This window comes from Colias eurytheme, chromosome 29, assembly GCF_061535395.1.
Source record: "Colias eurytheme isolate Ceu_HAF_F1 chromosome 29, ilColEury1 Martin Lab GWU primary, whole genome shotgun sequence".
Taxonomy (NCBI): domain Eukaryota; kingdom Metazoa; phylum Arthropoda; class Insecta; order Lepidoptera; family Pieridae; genus Colias; species Colias eurytheme.
The window spans coordinates 2,426,464-2,443,276 of NC_143008.1; the positions used below are offsets into that span (position 1 = coordinate 2,426,464).

General features: G+C 32.7%; 1 protein-coding gene across 5 annotated transcripts in view; it reads right to left on the minus strand.

The window, feature by feature from the left end:
* Positions 1 to 11,889: 11,889 nt before the first annotated feature.
* Positions 11,890 to 16,813, minus strand: part of LOC149896089 (uncharacterized) — a 52,013-nt gene continuing 47,089 nt past the window's right edge. For 3 of the 5 annotated variants that reach the window (XM_090117888.1, XM_090117889.1, XM_090117886.1), the window contains 4 exons: positions 16,097 to 16,180; positions 15,369 to 15,588; positions 14,607 to 14,719; positions 11,890 to 14,070 (listed from right to left, as the gene is read on the minus strand). In XM_090117888.1, the coding sequence (XP_089974014.1) occupies positions 14,008 to 14,070; positions 14,607 to 14,719; positions 15,369 to 15,588; positions 16,097 to 16,180 (480 nt within the window). In that variant the 3' untranslated portion in view covers positions 11,890 to 14,007. The remainder of the gene's footprint in view (positions 14,071 to 14,606; positions 14,720 to 15,368; positions 15,589 to 16,096; positions 16,181 to 16,813) is intronic. The other 2 variants (XM_090117890.1, XM_090117887.1) reach the window with 1 other exon arrangement.

The window sequence follows — 16,813 nt, forward strand, 5'->3', positions numbered from 1 at the left end:
ACGGCTTTGATTATTAATTAGTTTGAATTAAAAAAAAAATTACGACGTCGCAAGATGGCGCTGAACGATGCTTTTCTTAGTCGCATCGTGTTAGAAAAAACTAAAAAGTGTGATTCTCATAACTGTTAAAATTATTGTTATAATTTTCTTTTGTTAATAAATAACTATTAACTTGGTGTAGAGTACGTTTAACATTTCTCTAAATAAATTAACGAAAAGAAATGTGCATTTTACCTAATAATTTACGAATTATCACAATTTATTTTATTTTCACGTTCAATCGAATATTAATATTCTAGAATAGCTTTATCACATCTAATTAAATTGTTATTTTTTTGTTATTAATTTTGCACACATAATCATAAAATCACGACGTTATTTTTAAACTAAGTCAAAAACATAAAATAATGTTTACACACTCGTTAGTTGTTACATTTAATTAATAAAATTATTATTTTTAGCACCTTTTACTTTTTACATTGATTAATTATTAAATATTATAGTCACATAAAAGGAAGGTCCAATTATAAATCGAATTAATCGAATTTATGAATTAAGATTTTAAACGACAGTATGTACATAAAATTAAGAAAATGTTACGTATAAAATAATTATTAGTATGTTAATAAAAACAATATTGTGATAAATGAAAAATATTTGTTTTTGAATTTAGAGCACCGTTCAAAATTTGTAAATATTGTTTGAACTGTCAAAGTGACGTTTCGCGAATATTTTTGCCATGTTTTTATTAAGCGTTTAAAATTTGCTAGGATACTGCATCAAATGCATAAAATTTAGGATATAATGTGAATATTTAGTTATTATTAATAGTCCGGGATACATCGCCCATTTTTGCAAGTGATTACTATCAAGCTAATTTTTCGTGAGTAGCTTTATTTTGATGAGATGCCCAATAATTTCATGTACGAAACTCTCGATTGTGGTAGCTTACAGAGGTAACAAGGATAAAAATTTTTGATTTGACGGTTCTCAAATATTTATTACGCAATTTGTAGGACAATATGTCTGTTGAATTATATAAGTATTAAATAAGTGAAAATAAAAAAATCAGCTGGTTAGTAATCATTTATGATGACTTCGTTATCGATACACATTGGAAAGGGGGACTCTTTGATCAAACCATAGATTTTGTAGGACAAATATTTTTTCGAATAATTTAGATAATTATCTTGAGATTGAACAAAAAAAAAACATTCAGTTAGTAATTAATATTTGAGAACCATCAAATCAAAATATTTTATCCTTGTTTCCTCTGGTAGCTACCACAATCGAGAGTTTTGTACATGAAATTATTGGGCATCTCATCAAAACAAAGCTACTCACGAAAAATTAGCTTGATAGTAATCACTTGCAAAAATGGGCGATGTATCCCGGACTATAAGGAAGATGGTGATTAAGAATACATATTTTAAATTGTTTGACTTATATACAACGAAGTGAATTGTATTTGTCTTAAAATAATGTGCAATTATATTATGTAATTTAAAAATTGATCAACATAAAATAAATCATTTGTTATAAAAACCATGTTTTATTTCAATGTAACCTCTTTTATGAAAATCTGTTGTAGAAAGCCCAGCGCTTTGCCGGTCCTTTTTATTTAAACAAATCTGTTGGTCTACTTAAAATAAAATCAGACAAGTGCGAGTCGAACTCGCATACCGAGGTCTCCGAACAAACCAACTTTTTATTATGTTGTAACTCTAAAATGTAAGTATGTTTTAGCAATTTTTAGCGTTTCGAACCTCAAAAGAAAAAAACGGAACCCTAAAAAGAGCGCGTGTGCCAAGCACACGTGTCAGAAGTGAAACTTCTTTGGCAAGATTAAAAGATACCAAAATCGTCGCCTTACTTCATGATGTGACGATATTGCCATGATGCGATTGACGTGATAGTAAAAAGTACAGAAGGGGGTAAATGATTGAAAATAAAACCAGTGTTGCTATTTCAAGTTACTTTATTTGCAGTAGTGTTGCACACATCAAGTATCAAACACATTCGCACCACAACGAAAGATTTGTACAATTAAAAAGCATTATTGCATGTTCGTTGGACTCGATTATTTTCTCAATTTATATTCTTGCTTTTCAAGATGACAAGCACAGATATATGCATAGATCTTTCGGTCTAGACGTATTTTATTTTAATCTGACAAGGTTACCAGCTATAAAATTGCATCATGCGTTAATCGATAAAGTTAAATCGTTTTAATTAAACTCAATTTTAATAATGTTTTTTCTTGTTGAAAACAGTAGCAATTCAGGTAAGTTAACACATCGTTATAACTATGTATTACATTTTTCACATATACATTTACTGTAATATTTCTCGTCATTTTTCTGCTGGTAACCCTGTCTCTATTTTAGAGAAAACATCATGTGTATATATATATATATATATATTGATATATAGATATTGACTCGTTTTCCAACCTTACAAATCCACTGAAACATTACTTTTTCGGCAATCTAGTCATAGCCTAAGCAAGCACAATCCATTTTAATTGACAGTTATATTAACAGCTTGAGTTGGAATACCTTTGGTCAACGTTCATGGCACCAATTGTGTTTGGGCGGTAAAATATGCATTTTATTCTTAATACAGATTAAAAATAAATATTTATTTCATCGAATTTATCAGTAGCTACAAGCTATATTGTTTTATTTTTGCCCTGAACTGATATTCCCATTCCCTATTCTGAACCCACTTTAATGATAAATATTTTACGGTTGTGAAAATACTTTTACAAAAGATTGTGCAGCTGAGCATTTTGGCGCCATTTTAAGCAATCCTATTATAATAACAAAGAGCAGCAACAATATCTTTTCAATGTGCATCAAAAATCGAGTTATATAATTGTTTTTTCAAGCTATATAAAATTGATAAAAATTTTATTTTAAATTCAATTTTGGTGTTATGCTTACCGAGGAGGTAGATTATTAAAACTATTGTCTATGATATTTCAAAAGCATGGGCGGTAGTTATGGTTCGTTTAAATCTCAAATTACAATGAATTAATTAAATTACAATTCGAAAGCATCCTCTAATTATAGCATATTATAAAACTGTTAACATTATGAAATTATGAGAAGAAAAATTATGTTAATGGCAAGATTTCGATTATAATAGGACAAAACAATATTACTTATGGTTTTGAATAAACTAAACGAACCATAAACCGCCCATGTTTTGACTACTAATCTAGGAAACTATGTCTGAACTTAAAATCTAAAAATAAAGACTAAAACTATTTAAGCCTAGACTCGCATGCTTGATTTTTACTTTAATATTGAAATTCATTATAATATCACTTTCCATAAAATAAAGTACTAAAATGAGTGTTCACTGTAAAGAATTTTATTTATTTATAACGTTAGATAATAATTATTATGATCGATTGAACAGGAAGTGTAGAGGTAAAGAGAAATAACTTTGTGTCCGCAAAATACGACGTGGTGCTACTGTCACCGATAGATGAAATCAAAGAGCGAGCGCGCACGAGCAACTTTGTCTCCGCAACTATTTTGTCTCTCCCATCAATTTGTATGGGGAGTTGCGTCGCTACGTGCGCGTACTTTCATACTAGCCCATGGGTGGAGAGACAAAATAGTTGCGGAGACAAAATAGTTGCGGAGACAAAGTTGCTCGTGCGCGCACTGTCTTATTGAAATAATACAAGTATTAAATAAATATTATATCTTTTTATATAAAAATGAATCCCTATTTCCCTTGGTCACGGCATCACGCGTGAACGGGTGGACCGGTTTCGATAATTATTTTTTTATAATATTCGTTGAAGTAACTACGAGGATGGTTCTTATGGAAAGAAAACTTAAACATGTCCCACGGGTGAAGCCGGGACAAACCGCTAGTTAATTATGAAGAAGTAGTTATCTATTAGAAATAGACATTTAATATATTTTAATAATGTCTAATGACCTAGATAGATTTTTAGATTTAGATGACTTTTTCGAGGAATCCTCTTTAAGCCTCTACACTCCAGAGACAAAATCTAAACGGAAAAAACAAGACTAACTTTTTTTAGTCTTTATTCTTAGATGAAAATAGAAAACTTTAGAATACAAGTGAATTACATCGCGTATAAACTATAACACTTCAATTATTTTAAAGCTATGGCTCATAAAACTAAATCGGGTTTAACCTACTTCACAAATGTTTGTATGTCTAGGAATCTGGAAACAATTCATACAGCACTTCTTAAAGCGTAGCTAATTTTAATCACATAACATCCTTCTGACCTAATAATTTTGAAACAATCACTATTCCATTTCTTTCTTTCATCAATAATTGTTTTTCTTTAACTGTATTTTACCTTTGTAGTACAATCGTTGAATGAGAGTTTAGCTTGACAATTACACATAGATGTTGCATTGAGTTACTATGTATGTACTAGAGAGGGCATCGCTACTATACTCTTTGTAACACGAGTTAGAGGCAGACGTCACAAACTCATCGCTCAATCTATGTCTCACTAGCCGCCCCACGCGCGCCCCGCAGCTTTTGTTCGTGGTGTCCTCTCTACACGTAGTAATCAAGAGATGAGATGTTGCCAGTTTTTTGAAGATAGAGCTACAAATATTAATGCTGAGAAATTTTATTAAATAGCGGCCCTTTCGCACGCTTTATCACTAGTTAAAACCAATTTACATATATGAAGTTTTTGAGAATGGCAAGAATTAAAGAATAGTGTAATATTCAGATTTGGGGAAAGCCAACTGGCCTATAGCTTACGAATTGATAGAACACGCTGCATGAAACGTTTGGACTCCTAGTCGAGAGCATAACGTCACGGTAAATTGCGTAATTATGTGCCTTCGTTTTTTTAATTAAATATAAAAAAAGAAATTACAATTTGGCAACGCTACCTCGTAGAAACACTCAAGCTTAATTCGACCCACGCACTACCGACAACTACGCAAACATTTTAAAAATACAAGTAATTCGTATAGAAAAGTTATTGCAAGGTTATAGGCGACGCCTAAAATTAGGCAATGTGTTTTACTTACCTAATTTAAGTTCATTACTTTAATCACATTATATGATTTGTTCACGCTTCTATAGTGGTCGATGTATAATTTAAATACATAAAATAAACATTCAAATATATAAATTTGTATAAATTTTTTCATTGAGCCTGTTTATTATTTAAATATATCTATATTTTATATTTAAAAAGAACATTGAAAGAAGTTAATTTAATAAGAAGGCTTATTGAGCCCTAATAAAAGTATTAAGCAGAGAAATTGGGAATTTCGGGTTGCGAAGTATAGCAACACTGAGCAAAACTATTACAAGTTTCAACGTGAAATAGGAGTTATTCAAGCAGATTAGTTTAGGGTAAAAAGTGTAAGTAAATCACATAGCTTCTCTACACAAACGAACGTTATTATTAAAGTCATGCAAAAATACTTCTTATATATATAACTGTAATTTATATATTGCTATGTACATTGCTAATCTACATAGGTACGGACTGTGGTGTATAGTATATCATAAAGCTGTGTTCGCACGTTACAACACACACACGTTTTAAAAACATCAAACAACATCATTGGCAGCTGTCAATTTATTATAATTTGGCAACACTATTAAGCACACGATCACTTATCTAACAATGTGTTATAATACAGTAGAAAAACTCTATACGCAGTGACGATATTGCTAAAATCTAAAATAATTACATTCTAAATTTAACATTGACAGCTGTCAATTTATCTATACACAATTTTGTGAGCTGGCAACTCTAAAGGACGAAAAGGACGTGTACAAGGCTTACTTTACTTTTAAATAATAATGGAATTTCTCATTTTATAAAAAGGATTACGTCCCGAACTGTTTTGAATAGACTAGTAAGGTTTACGAATTATTTTTTTTACAATTCAAACACATAGGAGTATATTTTCAAACCGACGATATTAAAATCTATGTCTCTAGTTGAAGAACATATAAATAATAACGTTTTATACATTTTATACAAAATAATAAAGAAATAAGGAAAAAACGATATCAAAAAGGCACTTTTCACATCGTTAATTCCGAGAGTTTAACCTAAATAGGTTTTCCAGAATCTAGGATTGAAATAAAAATGGCGGTCGATAGCATCCCTCTTCCTTATTATTTTCATACTTTATTAGATAAAAACTCACAAAGCCTATAAATAATAGAGCTATAAAGCGACCTTCCGCCATCTTTAAATAGTTTTGAGTCATGGTTTATTCAATCTTTAGTGTATTTTACGAGTTGTGTATATATTCGTTTCCTTTATTTGGTCACATTTTGTATCTAGCTTTAGTACTACATTCGTAATAGGTATAGTAGAGATGTGACAAGACCTAATCAAAATTGTTAGGTAACGTTGTTATACAGGGTGTCCCACTGTTGGTATACTAAGCCCAAAGGAGGTTATAGATTTGCATACGCTAAGTACGTAAAAAATACTTAAAAAATTCCAGACGCATTTTTTTTTCAAGTAAGTAGATGAATTCTTAAAACTCTATGTGTACACCCATAACAAGCAACCCGCCCAACTTTGTCACCAGCACATGAGCTATCGTTTAATATTATGTTTTCATAGACAAAATGCTCACATTAGAGAAGCGGTATATGCCGGCTGCGCGAAGCTAGAGAAGAAAACATGGATTTTCAGGAAAAATGTAGCAAAAAATTTTTGACGTAATTTTGTTGTTTAAGTATTTTTTACGTGATCAGTGTATGCAAAACTAAAAGTCTCTTCGCGCTTAGTATACCAATAGTGGGACACCCTGTATAACATATTTCTACTTGTAGTTCTTACTAGCTTAAATAACTATGAGCACTAATCGAGTCATCAACAAAAAATACTTTAAACGAAAAAAATAAAAGAAGAAATGAGGGTCAAAAATAAAAAACCAAAAATAAAATAGCAGTGCATTTAATAAAATAAAAACGACTGAGCACATGAGGCGGACGTAGCACATACAAAATTGACAGCAAGTATCAACCCTGTTTGAGCGTACTGTACATATTACAATGCTTTGGTAATGGGCTGGCGGGTGACAGCTGTCAAACAAAACTCTGACAGCCGCCACAGACAATAGCAGAATCACAGATTAAAAACGGCTAGCCAGATAGCATTAGGAATAACATAATTTTTCTAAATAATAATACACAAAAAAAGAACAGTAAAATAAACAAGAATAATAATAGTGATACAATTAATTTTGTTCGCAAGAAGGCACATACGAAACCTTAATCTAACGAATACAATATAAACTTAAAACAAACGACGTGTGGATACAAAAAAAAAAACATATCAGGAAGACGAGTTTGAACAATATTAGTGGTTAGTTCATCTTTTAGTTTTAAGGTTTTATTACCTATGTTCTAGCATTAAAAATTTCTTATACAAATTTTCCGAGCGTACCCTATTCTCGTTAGTAGGCATGCTTAACACGTTTTAAAACCATTTCTTATAAGACAAAACCTTTGTATGTTCGCATTTTCATATGCATGTACATACTGCATAGTTATCTGTGCCACTAATAGATTAAATCAAAAACATTCAACGATACAATCTAACTTCAGTACTATAAAGAGGAAAAGAGGTGAATATTGTACGAGCGAGATGGTACGATGTTATTTTTTGATTCGATCCATTTACGGCACAGATTATACAATTTATAATTGCACAGTTTTTTTTTTAATTTTAACTAATTTTTACGCGTGACGTCTAAGTAGAAATAGATTGCTTTTACATACAAATCCGCCTCGCGTACAAATGAGTTAAAACTTCTTTTTGAATTTCTTTACTGTGTTTTTTATAATTTTTATTGCAATTTAGATGTTCAGTTGTCGAAACGGCGTTTTGATATCCTTCTTAATAATATTCTGATCCGATTTTTCCGCACGAAATTAACTCATATTTTTATTTTAGATTGAATTTCTTGATTAAAGACGAGCATTACGACTCGCTGTTAGTCACCGATAGTTTAAACACTTTTTGACGTATATTTTGCCAGATACTCTAAATGTAACATATTCAAGAGATTTGATTACTTTTATAAGTATTTTAAAAGTGATACGTTTATTTTGATTTTTAGTCCAACAGCGGTGTTTCTGGCTTATTTAACTTCAAGTAAATGTATATTAATGATCTGCGATACAAATATTTAGCTAAAGTGCTGTAAAAAGCAATGTTAAACAGTGAACATCTCACAGCATGGCACAGAGAAATGGGTGGAGACGAGCCACGGATATTTGTCTTTTTCCCATAATAAAAAGTATGAAATTTTTTTTTAAGTTTAATAAATTGCTTTTTGGAGTCCAAAATATTCTCAAAATTGCATTGGGATAATGATGAAAACGTAAAATCAAGAAAAAGATAACTATTAAAATAACCAAAACCCAAACATGTAGTATTTTTAGTATAATTTTCCCAAACGTTTTCTTGATATTTTACTTTTTTAACGAGCCATTTGTATACGTTAGAGCGAGAAAGCAATACATGGAAATCCGTGACGTCATCACACCCGGTACATAAAACATTAAAATCAAACCCTATACATTTAATAACATAAAACTAAGTTTAATTCAAAATGGAAGCCGTACTTAAAGTTTACTACACGCTTGTAAACGGTTTTATAATATTACTGTTTATTTTTTCTTAAGAAATATCTATTCTGTTCTTACTAGGTTGAATATAACTTTTAATAGAGTGAAATAAACATATAAGACAAATTTTCTTTAATTTTTAACTACTCTATATGCGGAAAAGAGAAGGCAATACAGCGCGAGAGAGACACCATTATCGGCACTATTTAATCACATCATTTATTGACACAAGTTGTGTTGATTGATTTAAAATAAACAGTAATATTAGAAAACCAAATACAACGCACCTAAAATGTACAGTTAGTAACAAAAAACAATAAAACATTGTTTGCATTCTGACGAAGTGGGAGAAACTTTATTTGCCATCTTTTCTAAGAAAGAAAGATTCGATGTTTTTTTGAATCGATCCATTATTGAAACCGTTTATCAGACTATCGTAACTCCCCCGTCTATGCATAATTATTATTAAACTAAAAATGCCTTCTTTATTAAATAAGATGTTGGGAAGTTAAAAAAAAATATTGTTTTGTTTATGTAGTGCAAGTATTTTTCATAAATATAGTTATTATTCTTTAAACTATTTTTCATACGTGTCTTTTAAAAGCAAAAACGGTTAACTTCTATTGATGTAAAATTTCTTAATTATCTGTCCACGAGAAGGACGTAAAACGATAAGCCGTATCGAATGAGATTTTAATGTATTTATAGTTTAAGATCATTCAATTTAATGTCGTGCTATTGTACACTACGTATAAAAATACAGTTTTTGACAACGAACAGCAGATGATGAAATTTTTAATGTATTTTTATCTATTGGATAGAATTATAACTAAAAAGTCCAACCGTGTAAAATAATGTAGAAATGTCTTTTTTATTTTGACAATATTTGACAAAAAAACGTGCACTGGTAGGAATCCTTTACTACGCAGATTCATTTAAGAGGAGATGTCACACTATAATGGGCCATCTTCACAATCGGCAGCGTTGGCCCAACAAATGATCGTCGATGTAATGTCGCCATTAAAGCGATTTCTAATAAATATCTACAATGACGGCCGAACATAGACATTTAGGCTCTACACTATCGTGATTGCCTCAACTCAACGCTACCCATTATGTAGAGAGCCCACATTAATACGTTTTAAGTAGTTCAAAGAATTAACCATACTGAATATTCAAAAATATATAAGTTCATTTTTATATAGTGTACAATGCGCAGGCGCAAACTTTAATTATAGATCCATGTGTTATGTTTTTTTTTTTAGATTGAAATATTGTTTTTCACACAGACCATAGATTAAACTAGATAGTACACGATACAATGTCAAATATAAACCGGTAAAACATATATGTAATATATTTACTATTGAAAAAAAAATAATAATATTAGTTCTGAAGTAAGATGTTATTACAAACATAGAAGTGAAGTCTCATGTCCCCTAGTGGGGTAAGTGGCAGATGCATTATACATCTGTTTCACTGATCGATTTTCTTTAGGGACAAGTAGGTGATCAGCCTTCTGTGTCCTGCCAGACCGAGACATTTTTTTTTCTTCGTCTCCACCGGGAATCGAACCCAGGACCCCTCGGTTCTACGCACACGCGTCAACCACTGTACCAAGGAGGCGGTCATCTATCGAACATAGAACATAATATATTTTTTCCCATTTTACGAGACACATGGTTTTCTCAAGATAATGTTTTAAGACGTTCAGAGCTTCCAAAAAACGTGTATTTTGAAAATTTTCATTAATCATCTTGTTTTTCATATGAACTGCGTCTAGTTTAATATACAGTCTGCGAGTTTCCCGCCAAAAAATTTGCCTAATAGAACATTCTGGAAACAATACGTTCCAGAGGTTAAAATAGATTGCACAATTAACAAAAGAACTATTAAATATTGCACGTATAAGCAATTGTTTTATACATATTTGGCCGTATTTAGTACGAAGATTTTTACTATTTTTGCCCGTGTGTGTTCATTATTGTTAATTTTGGTATAAATCTCGTTGGTTTCTAGATTCGAATTAGTAGATGAATTTTTTTACAAGGTGGAATAAAAATTGTGAAATTAGTGGAGTTACGCTTAAATTATTTTAAGCCCTTTTAAAGCTACGTAAATAATATTTGAAAAATAAGAGAATTCAGAAAGGGAATTTTTAATTCAAAAAATCAAAGATATGTGTAACTGTAACTTTAAGATCAATCACAAAGCATCCCTTCCAGAAATCTACCTTCAATAACCACAAATACTATAATTCCCAACCAATTTTTTATTTATTATGTATTCCATCAACACAGGGCATCACGTTATACCGTTTCAGAACGTTTAAAAACCACACGTTTACACATATAAGTGATAAATCTATAAAAATGGTCCTTCGAGCCGTACCGCTTAAGACTATTTATTGCTTGTATAACACATACCATACAAACGAAGGCTTTGTACAGACGAACGTGCGAAACGCTGCGTTTTAGGATTTGTATTCACAAATAATTAAAAAAAGGAGAAAAGTGGGTATAAGGTATAATATTTAAGAGAAACGAAAAGAAGAAAGGAGATAATAAGGGTATAATTTTAAAACAAGTATTCTTTAAAATGTAACATATATGTGAAAAATATTGTTTTTAATACGCATAAAACAAATAAAAGAAAACTATGTATTCTTTAAAATGTTCACCAGAAGTGAAGTAAGGTCTGTTACTCACTATTGTTGCAAAATATTTCACTTTTATACCGAAAAAAAATTTAAACACGTTCGTCCACACTCAGCCTTAACCACTCGGCAACACTAAACAAACCACTTCCACAAATATAAAAAGTGACACTTATATTACATGTCGCCCCGCTCGCGACGACACGACACGACAACTTATCGCCGACGACATATCGTATACGCTAAATATCGTGGGGATTTTAAAAGCGATGTACATCCATGAAACACTAATAAAAATCCGCATTATACAAAGTCGGTTAGAAAAGCAATGAACCCATGCTGTTACTTGGCAATACCTTTAAGGCCTGTTCAGACTACAGCGGTATCTACCGCCGTGGGTAGCGGTATCCCGATGGCACGCGATTATATCTCTTACTTGGTATATTATAGAGACTCTAATCGCGTACCGATCGGCTGTTCGAAAGTGAAGTCCCGTACGTCCCCAAGTGGGGTAAGGGGCATAGGGGTATTATGATGAGATGTATATCTGTTTCACTGATCGATTTTCTTTAGGGACAAGTAGGTGATCAGCCTTCTGTGTCCTTCACCGGGAATCGAACCCAGGACATCTCGGTGCAACGCTCACGCGTCAACCACTGTACCAAGGAGGCGGTCTGGTACGCGATTAGAGTCTCTATAATGTACTAAGAAAGAGATATAATCGCGTGCTATCGGGATACTGCTACCAACGGCGTTAGCGGATACCTCTCTAATCTGAATAGGCCTTTACGGTACTATAAAAAAAAACGAATCGAAACGATTTCTGTCCCGCAAAATAATTAAACCATTATTAATAATTAAAAAAAAAAACAACATCCTATATACCATCGAGTTAAAGGCGCACGGAACAAAAATCACTCTACCTCGCGAAAAATCGACGTTTTCTCCACGTGCAAACAAACAAAAAAACTTAAACCTAATTTGTTATATTTAATATATACACTAGCGCTAACCACACAACTAAGGCCGTACGTACGGACAGGACAAACGTCGTAAACTATATTTAAAAACGAAATTTGTTAAGAATAACCGCGCGGTAACTTCTCATTTTTTGTTTTGTGATTTTTCAAAATGGCGTCGCGTCACTTTTACAACGGCGTGTATAGTTTTGATAATTCAACTCAAACAAAAAAAAAATAATACAGAAAAAAAGAAATCACGCTGTATATATATTTAATTCATATCTACCGGCATGATATATTTATTATTTCCCTTACTTTTTTTATTTCATAATAAAACATCGTTCCCCAAACATTTATTAAGAAAAATTAAACTATCATAACCACACAGCCCCATTGTAAGAAGCGAAACTTTAAAATGCCCCAAAATCCATCCCCTCATGGGGCAAAGGGGCACATTTGCCCCTTCATTGACACTTTCATAGAAATATATTGGTCATTTCAAAACCCAAGTCTTTTCCTTTTAAAATATAGAGTTATTAATAGATAGAGAATCAAAACGTCCGAGAGTTAGAAAGAGATAGAAATCACGGTATTCTATCTGTCTCTCTCTCGCATCATTACGTTCCTTTTCACGCATACTTCTGTTAGATAGTCAATTTATTGAAGTTAGCTATAGGCTATAGATCATCAAGCTCAGACTAATTGGAGCGGAATAATGCGGGTAAAACCACAGGGCAAAGCTAGTGTAAACAAATAATCATCTCTATTTTTACTACACCAGAAAGAGACAGATAGAGTACCACCACATTCCCTCTCTTTCCAACCAACGAACAATACCTCTATCTAAAAATAACTCAATTTTTTAATTTTATTTATTCTTATTAGTGCATAGTTGAGCGTTCTAATAATTGATTTCTTTGTATATAATATAAATGCTATATACACGCGAATACCTACGGTTCGTACACTTACAAGACATATTTTAATTTCGCATTTTTTCATCTTGAGCGTAACTCAAACCTAACTCAATTTTTGAGACGCGCTCAACTTTGTGAGAATTTATATTGAGTGAAGTTTGAGTATCCTTACTTACTTTATAACTATCTAGCAGGGAAATCGACATTTTTATTGTAATATTTTTGTTTCTGCATACGAAAGAAAATTAAATTAATTTATTATATTTATTGTAATGATTTTGAGAAATATTTTCTGGAATACGAATTTAACAATACTTATCTTTTATTTAAATAAAATAGGAGATATAAACATCATTTTCAGTTTTTCATCTACTTATTTTTTAAAGAAAATTTAATTATTTCGGTACACTTTCATTATTAATATTCCAATATATTTTAATCCAATATTTGCTATTCAAATTGACAATAACATAAAAAAAAACCTAAATTACGGCCTAAAACAAATAAAAAACAACAAAACTTCAGCATTAAAATATTATACATATACATGGTGTTCAAAATCACAAATCACTTCGACACTATCCAACTATAAAACACTATTGCATCTAAAAATTAAAAAAAAAGAACACAACATTCCAAATTCGAAATTTCCCAACGTTTCATTTTTCGAAATTCAAAATATTCGAATTCAAAATTCAAAATACGCCTATCGTTCCATCGACATTCCATTCGAAATTCAAAATATTCTTGTGTGTAGTATATATAGATATAGAACCGTACAGTTTGTCGCGTAGCATTCTCGCCCTTATGCCTGTAGCAATAAGGACGACTTTCGTTAGAGTCACTCCGAGTTGTTGAAATACTCTGAAGCGTTCCCGCGGCATATTGGACACGTTCTGTTCGACTGTAAAAGGTAAAAACATATTTTTAATGATAGAATATTTACATAATAATTACAGTGTTTTAATTAAATTTTGAATTCATTTGTTTTAGTGTTGTCATGTTCATATATCTTTCTGTATTTTTTTTCATTTAAAAATTTGTAGGTACAAAACAATTACAATTTAACCAATATAGGTGTATAGTACATGCCGAATTCAAATAAATTTCTATGTTTTGATGTATCCGTAAATTAAGTGTAATACACTTGGAAATGTAGCCTTAATTAATTAAACAGGTTTAGTAGTTTAAAATTTAAATGGTGTTCTTGGTTCGATTCCCGGTGGAGAAAAAGAAAAAAAAAATACGTGTGGTACTCGAGAACTGACGCAGTAAAGTTATTGTATAGCATCGCATCGCTGTGCCGGTTGGAGTGGGGGGTGTTAGGTTTTTTCGTAACGGAATTTTTACATTCGGTCGCTGTGCTCAAGGCCCGCGATAGAAGCTATGCAATAGCTTAAAAATCCACCCTGCATACGCCCGTATACATATAACACTCACCCGTAGCCACTTGTCGACGCATTTCGCGTGGAACTCGTGCGCGCACGGCAACACGCGCAGCGTCTGTCGCGCTTCGAACTCGCACATGCACACCACGCACGACGTTTGTTCGCCTGTGGATTTGATATACAGGATGTTTAAAATGGGTAAGTTTTTTTTTAACATTGATTTGTGTATGAGCATAATCTTGGAATCAGGGTTTAAAATTATAGTAGTTACTAGCTTCCGCCCGCGACTCCGTCCGCGTGGAAAATTTAAGAAAAATGAAGATTTATTTTTTCTACGTATTTTTCCTGGATAAAAAGTATCCCATTTTATGCCCAGGGTAATAAGGTATAATTATACAAAGTTTCATCGAAATCGAACAGTTAGTTTTCACGTGATGCCTGAACATACATACAGACAGAAAAAAAAATTTTAATCACATATTTGGGTTTGGTATCGATCCAGTAATACCCCCTGCTATTAATTTTTTCAATATTTTCAATGTACAAAATTGACCCTTCTACAGATTTATTATATGTATAGATTAAATAAAATATTATAGTCGTTTTTGAAGATAATCTGTAGTGTTTATGCAATGTACAGGACGATTTTATTCTTACATAGAAATAGTTGTAAACAATTTTTGTGCCGTGTGTCTCAGGCGCTCTGTTCGACGTTTCCCCGGAACATCACTTCGATACATCGGCCACTTATACTACCCCTGGGCCCTTGCTGCCTCCATCCAGTCCCCGGAGCCCCACCTGCACGGGGCCTCACCTTGGTGCGTCTGCTCGCAGTACTTGTAGCTGGGCAGCAGGTCGATCTCGTGGCGCGCCAGCCCGCGGGGCTTCGCCTCGCCGAGCCGCTCCGCGAGCGACAACAGGGCTTCATAATTCTCGGTCTCGGGTGAATCTGCACCGTCATCGCGGGGCTCCCCGTAGGGGGACAGCGGGAACATGGCCAGCAGGTTGAGGAACACCTGGATCACGCGGATGAACTGTATATACGTCAGTTGCTCGTTCACAGCGTGGGGTTACGGTACGGACACGCGTTGTTGCAATATATTTGATTGGATTAGAGATATAGCAGCCAAAACATTTGATTGGACTTGAGTTATAGTAGTCAAAACTTCTTTAAGATTGATCTTTATATGACTCAGCTAAAAAAAATTGGCTGATTATAATATCAATTAAAACAAATTAGGTAGTTTCATCATAATTTAATGATAAATCGCTTTAATTAATTAATTGTCTATGGAGAACTGAAACACGTAGAACGTGTAGATGATCTACAGGGCTCTAGTATGGCACATTTAAAAAAATAATGAGAAACTTGTTACAATACATAAAACAATAAAAATAAGTTCAACATTAAATTAATTAGTTCCACTTTCAATATCTTCGACTAAATCACTCTGCAAAATTCGGAACTAAACATAAATAACAAAAAAAAAACACACGTCATATAAAGGGTGTTCAACACAATCAAGTAGTTGCAAGTGTTACCTGGTAGGTGGGGGGAGGGGGCGGCAGAGATAGCGGCGACGCGACGTGCAGCTGCGGCAACGCGTTCACGAGACCGCCACCACCCTGTATATGAGGAACAATCTTAATATATATAAATCTCGTGTCACAATGTTTGTCCTCAATGGACTCCTAAACCACTTAACCGATTATAATAAAATTCGCACACCATGTGCAGTTCGATCCAACTTGAGAGATAGGATAGTTTGAACATGTAGGTACCACGGGCGAAGCCGGGGCGGACCGCTAGTAATTTTATAATGTTCACGACAAAATGGAAAAAAGAAACATCCTGTTTAAAATATTCTTACTAAAGAATGGTCGCGGGCAAAAAATTTCATTCATAGGTTTATTAGCCAACAGACAGTAGTCACAACTTACAGCGATAAGACCGCCCTCTGTACATATTTTAACCTGTATTGTTCTTCTTTTGTAATCCTGTATGTTTGTGCAATAAAGAATTTTTCATTCATTCTTCATTCATTCATTCATTCATTCATTCACAACTTGCCACTACCGGGTATGTACACACGGTTTCATGTGTTTAAATAACCACACAATTCCCGGTAATAGCAAGTAAATTTTCGAAAATCTTTAAATGCAATTCTATTTTTTGAAGTGAAACTTCTTTATCGGGGTTGGAAAAAAATTTAGTGTAACATTTTTTTGTTACGCGTGACATTTTTCCGTTACGCGTGA